This window comes from Oryza glaberrima, chromosome 12 (genome assembly GCF_000147395.1).
Source record: "Oryza glaberrima chromosome 12, OglaRS2, whole genome shotgun sequence".
In the NCBI taxonomy this organism is placed as follows: domain Eukaryota; kingdom Viridiplantae; phylum Streptophyta; class Magnoliopsida; order Poales; family Poaceae; genus Oryza; species Oryza glaberrima.
Window position 1 is genome coordinate 21,289,429 of NC_068337.1, and position 6,358 is coordinate 21,295,786.

General features: G+C 42.0%; 1 protein-coding gene across 1 annotated transcript; it reads right to left on the reverse strand.

Annotated features, from left to right (window-relative positions):
* Positions 1 to 834: 834 nt before the first annotated feature.
* Positions 835 to 4,648, reverse strand: LOC127758114 (serine/arginine-rich SC35-like splicing factor SCL30). Its single transcript, XM_052283741.1, has 8 exons — positions 4,570 to 4,648; positions 3,549 to 3,702; positions 3,333 to 3,410; positions 2,269 to 2,433; positions 2,124 to 2,164; positions 1,856 to 1,910; positions 1,599 to 1,781; positions 835 to 1,307 (listed from the first exon to the last, which is right to left on the reverse strand). Exons 2-8 carry the CDS (start codon positions 3,692 to 3,694, stop codon positions 1,184 to 1,186), a joined length of 792 nt encoding a protein of 263 aa, XP_052139701.1. The 5' UTR covers positions 3,695 to 3,702; positions 4,570 to 4,648; the 3' UTR covers positions 835 to 1,183.
* Positions 4,649 to 6,358: the final 1,710 nt, after the last annotated feature.

Here is a 6,358-nt window from a genome sequence, read left to right on the forward strand (position 1 = left end):
AGTATATATATCCTGTTGCATGATGGATCGATCAACGATGGTCGTCAGGGCGATGAACCGTTGCCACTTTTAATTCTCAGCCGAAAGATGAGACAGCAGTCAGCAGCGGATAGATAGACAGATTTGTCAACTTTTCAGGCCGGCCACCACAACAAAGCCCACGTATCTGCAGTGCCTGCAATCAAGCAACACAACACAAACCCAACCACACACAAAAAGCAGTACACTTTCTGCGTGACACATCCTACCAACCCCTGCCTTTCACTGCTGCATCATGAAAGTAAAAATAAATAAATAAATACTCCCTCCGTTTCGAAGTGTTTGAAGTCGTTGACTTTTTAGCACATGTTTGACCGTTCGTCTTATTTAAAAAAAAAATAAGTAATTATTAATTCTTTTCCTATCGTTTGTTTCATTGTTAAATATATTTTTATATAGGCATATAATTTTACATATTTCACAAAAGTTTTTGAATAAGACGAACGGTCAAACATGTGCTAAAAAGTCAACAGTGTCAAATATTTCGAAACTGAGGGAGTAAATTGCAAACATTGACAACAACCATGGAAGCAATGCACGCCATGGATCGATCACCTGCAACCCAACAATGGCTCCATGATTAAAAGGGATTGCGTTTGCAGCAGCAGCATGATGCTGCTGCATTCACAAGTCCAATCCAATCGTTGCAGTGTGAGGAAGAAAAGAGAGGCAGTGTAGTGTACTGCTGGCCCAGTCAGTGGTAGATCCAATCAAAAGCTTTTTCCCAAACAAAGTCGATGGCAATATTGGCATGGCAGCATGGGCCCCTGGGCTAAGCACTCACAAGCATAGATAGATGTGGAAATAGGCGGTTACCCAGTTCAAGGCTCACTAGTGGTAGTACACAACACCAATGTCACATTGTTTCAAGTTAATGTTCAGCAAAAAGCAAATGACCAGCAAACAAAGCAGCTCTCAAAAGACTACAACATCCTGGACTCCCAACATATGAGCACACAAACAGGCGATGTGCCATACCAAACTCATGACAAGCACACTTAGCAATAATACAACACGCCGCTTAGGGCTTCGGTTTAATTGAAACAGCTTGGTTGGACCAGGAAGGAAGAAGATGGAGACTGACTAGAATTGGAGGTGCTGTGGAGATCATGCAGCTATCCCATTTCGTTGGTTCAAAGTTCTGTCAGTCGCTGCGGGCAGGGGAAACATCGGCGGACCTAGAGCGGGATCCTGGAGGCGACCCTGAGGAGTGCCTAGGAGACCTCCGGTGTGGAGGGGATCCATCGCTGTCAGGTGGGGGCGACCTCCTGTGAAGAACATAAACCATAGTTAGCACTTTCACTCTATGTATTCCTGTTAATTAATACAGAATAAGACTAACAAAATCTGTCGTGAGTATGCAGCAAAGATTAAAATGCTGCCCATAGTTCAAGTGACCCTAAGGCCTACATCCTTTCATATTCATCATACTTTACAAGTCTACAGAAGGTTACTACTCGTAAAACACCAGATTGGTGTGTAAATGGCCCTATTGCAATAATGAAAACAAATATTGCATTTAAGGAAAAAGTGATGGAAGTATGAAATACTATGCTTACTTCTCATAACCGTTATCAGCATCGCGAGGGTCGCCATCTCTACTGGCAGGAGAGTAGGATCTCCGCTTCTTCTCTTCATCATGTTCTTTTGGCTGACGCCTAGGAGATTTTGTGGGGTGCGTATCCTTTCTCGGTGGGGAAGCTGAGTAGTCATCTCGCCGTCTTGGAGCAGGAGAGTATGACCTTTTAAAAGCGACCGGATTCATGAGTACAAGGTGAATGGCTTGAGGATTGATATATGGACATTATTCATCTACCTTGACCGTGGACGACCTCGATAGCGGGGAGAGCGAGAACGGGAACGAGACCTCCCTGTATGAAACAATAGAGCCTATCAGTAATTTTGGTGTGGCAACAAAAGGAATTAGCAAACAGAACTTTTCAGAAGAAACTCGAGAAAAACTGAAGGAATTTTGTTGTGATAAGACGAGAGCATATTTCCTCAGTACAGTTAAAAAAGGCATAGATTTATAGATATGCATTTTGAAAGGCCTTATCACAAATAATGACTAATGCTAAAAATACCATAATATGAAGAGCGGCGCCCTTCGTTTCCAGAGTAACCCCTGCAAATCAAGCACACAATGACATAACGTTAATGCAAACGACTAAACGAGCACATGACAGAAGATAAGGCTGGACATTCAAAACAATAATGGGAATAAAGTACCTGACTCTAGCTCTACTGCGCATTTCCTCTGGCCTTTTCCGCGACTCAGCAGCAAGAACAACAGTTATCTCCCGGCCGAAAAACACCTGGCGATTCATGTGATATTGAGCCTCAGAGGCATCATAAGGGTCAACGAACTCCACAAATGCAAATCCCCGTGGTTCCCTGTAAATGTTGATTATATTAGAAAAGGTAGTTTAAAGCAGATTGATGAAAAAACCTAACCATAACGAGGGTGTAAAGTGCTCATGTATAGCATTGTGTCTGTCATGTTACCATTACAGTTCAAAACTCAATATGTCCTCTATGATTCTCGATGCAAAAGCAGTTAGATGTCCAGGCTCTAGTATCTGAATTTCTTGTGTAACACTACGCATGGTGATCCTCATAAAGAGTATCTTCACAAAATCATTCGCTTCAAGTTTCCAAATGTTTGAGAAGTCATGATAGTACTTCAAATAAACTTCACTTCATATTTATCTTCTCATGGACCACCCAGTACAACTCTCTTATCTTCTCTTCGTGAAACTAATTTTCTCAATGAAACAAATCTTGTCTTCATAGAAGAACTTCGTACGGAAAAGACTTTATCTTGCCAAACAAATGAATCGTTAGGAATATTAAAAGGTATCCTTCAACATTGTATTTACTTCAATCCAACATGACCCTGGGAATAATTTCAGGGGAAAAACTCAGGGCAAAGAGTGCATTACATGTCTTGAGACAACAATAAATCTATTAACTAGATCACCAGACCCAAAAAAAAAAATGATTAAAGCATTCTATTTGAGCAGAAATGCACAAAGGTGACTGACGAATTCGACAACACACTAAAGCTGGAAGATGTTTGCTGAGAGTTCCCGTCATGAAAAAAATGGTTATATTTGTGGTTTACTGCATAACATCAGAACAGCTTCTAAAATCATTTTAACGACAGGCCAACAGCACAGACAAATATAGACAATCTACATTTACTACGCTAGAGTAAAGAAGATAAATGTTGTTCAGCAATTGACAACTAACAAACCAAATTATGTTAATATAATTGTTCAGTAATGCCTTACCCGCTGTAATAATCCTTTGGCAGGTAAACATCCCGAACAGGACCAAACCTTTCAAAAGGAACTCGAAGATCCTCCCCTCTGCCACAGTTAAGGTAATCAATGAAATTGAATTAAGTGTGTAACTTGTGAATTGAAACATTTGTCTCTTTCATGAAGAACACAGTCATCAAAATGGAATCGACATGCCAATTTTGCATAGTTATCAATTTTCACTACCTGCAGCTTAATGGGATGTTGCGGACCAAGAGACTTCCAGAACCCTGCTCCCTCCGTCCTCCATATCCCCTCCTAGGGGGACTTCTTCCTCTGCCACCATAGCCCCTCCTAGGGGGACTGCGATATGGTGGGCTGTACCTCCTCATTGTTTTGTCTGAAGCACATAACAGAAAATGTTAACAGCAAGAAGACGGATGGAACAAAATGAGAGAAATTAGCGAATCAATTAGCGTATAGGCACAAGATTTAGAAAATTACTGCCCTTGAAAGTGTTAAGTGTAGAGTCAAAGAGAAAAGCGGAAATAAAATCAGAAAATATGTTGGGCCAACTATTGCAAGCATAAGACTACATCGCAGAGCTTTTCAAGTCCAGAAAAAAAAACTACGTCAATTAAAATCTTACTTTAACACACCGCACAGTTTATATACGTTCAGGTCATCAGATATGCGTAAAGCAAGTTCCTCATGCATTGCAAAACTAACCAAAGTTTACAATCATAGTAGTAGCATGCCAAATTGCCAAACACGATTTTCATGCCATGACATTCCCGTACTACTTTATCCATAGGAAAAAACAATACAATATATCTAGGAGTAAGAGAATGATCGATATATTAGATAAAAAAAATATTCCCCTCCCAGCGGAAATCTCTAACGCAAGTTTCTCATGCACTCCAAAACTAACCCACGTACAGAACGTCAACAAACGAAGCTATACGTTCTCCACATCTAAGTTATATATAAATCTAACCCTTAAACCTGTGCGTACGAATAAATAACCACCAACCAGCATCCCCAAACCAAAGGAATTCAGTTAATTCACATATTTACCACTAAATAACCAATTAGGTCAAGCTACCCGAATCAACGCGAGCCGATCATGCGACCCATCGAGCCACCTCTGAATCTAGGGTTTGCGGCGACAAGCGGAAACCGCATGACCACCACACGAACACGCACGGGAACAAGCGTAAATAGAGGATGGGGTGGAGAGAGAGAGCGAGAGCGCGGCGAGAGTTACCGCGTAGAGCTCCCGGAGAAGCCGTGCGCCGCCGCCGCCGGAGGGTACGAAATCGGTGGGGGGATGCGGGAGGTCTCCGCGGCCGGACGCGAGGGAGATAGTAATAGAGAAGTGGGTGGGCCTTATGGGCTTTCGATTACATGGGCCTCTTTGAGGCCCATGTAGTTGGGGCTCCGTCGTAATTGTGGGCCATTACGGTTGGCCCGGAGTGGGATTCCCTCCTCCTCCTCCTCGCGGCACATATGTTTGGGCTGCACAGCGTACACTGGTGTGTACACTGGTTTGAGAAGAGAATAAAGGAAAAAGTATACTGAAGGTCCCTCAACTTGTCATCGAGTTACAAAATCGTCCCCTAACCACAGAAATACCGGGTGTCCCTCAAGTAACAAAACCGTTCACTTTAGATCATTCGGTGATTTTGACCCCGGTTTCATCTGACGTGGCGGATGAGTCAGCATGAGACCCACATATCAGCGTGGCCACTGACAAACGACTTATAATATTAAATGGAGAGAAAAAGTATTAATTATTTAAATTTTAATAAATAAATTAATATGATTTTTTAAAACAACTTTCCTATATATATATATATATATATATATATATATATATATATATATATATATATATATATATATATATATATATATTAAAAAAAGCAGGACACAAACTCACTCTCTTTCTCTCTCTCATCATTGTTGAATAAAGAGAGAAAACCCCTAATTCCCCAATGTTGAAGTGTAGATTTTTCACAATTTTTCTTTTAAAGAAATATGCCTGTGTATATGCAGGAAAAGAGGACGTGGTGGTAGGAGGAACTAGATGGCACTCTAAGATAGGTAATTAAACTATACTTGGATGAATCTTGTCATGAACTATTATTAGCAGCCAGACCTTTTGAGAATCAGTTTCAGCAAAATGTTTTGAGCTGAAGTAGGTACACATCTCATGCTAGAAGAGTCTGTCTTTGCACAACTATAACCTGGGCAACATATCCTATGCACACACTACCTCTAATGCACTCCGCCACCCTAGACCATCTGATTGCAATCCGACGGATACAAATCGAGATGGTGCATTTTTGCAGAAAACAGCCCGTGTCCCTCCACCTAAATTTACATGTAACCCCTCACTTGGCTCTCACCTTCTCTTGTTCAACCTTTTTCCTAAATCGATCCCCAATCCTCAGCATGATGTAGGAATGGATGCTGACGACATCTCGAATCACCCACGCCGAATCATGCACTACCTCCTCTTGTAGAGGCGAGCGGGCAAGCAATGGCCGTTCTGTGCCCTTTCCAGACGCTATCTCTCGCAGCTGCGTGGTTGTTATCGGCTCGCGGCCTGGTTTTGCTATTTGTAGGACTCTTGTGGTGATCGTCTTCACAACGGCGAGGGTCATGCTGACGGCATGCCACACGCTCAGGGTATTGCTTTCCAGGTCGTTAGCAACTTAGCACACAGTGTTTGATTGTGTCAAGGATGATTAACTAGGATGAATCCATGACTTGTGTTTTTACCTTTGCTTTTAACTGAATGCACTTTGTTTTTTCCTCGGATGCCAATAGCATCAGGTGTAAAATATATTGGTATTGTTCAGATGATGCTAACGCTCTAGACGATACTGGAAATGAATTGTGGCCTGGTCAATCTCTCGATGTCTCTTCTCGTTTTTAATCGATTGGAAACTGCCTTGCTCCTCGGCAAGGTCACTGCTTGGAGGCCAGCCAGGCCGTGATGCCTAATTGAGCTTGGCTAGATCAACATCCAACTGTGCCTGGATAGACAC

Bases quoted from the DNA above. Each gene is read 5' to 3' on its own strand.
- LOC127758114 (XM_052283741.1), bottom strand. From the start codon at position 3,694: ATGAGGAGGTACAGCCCACCATATCGCAGTCCCCCTAGGAGGGGCTAT. The intron at 1,911-2,123 runs GTATTTTTAGCA...TGTTTCATACAG, and splicing joins GCGCCGCTCTTCATATTATG to GGAGGTCTCGTTCCCGTTCT. The intron at 1,782-1,855 runs GTAGATGAATAA...CGCTTTTAAAAG, and splicing joins CGAGGTCGTCCACGGTCAAG to GTCATACTCTCCTGCTCCAA.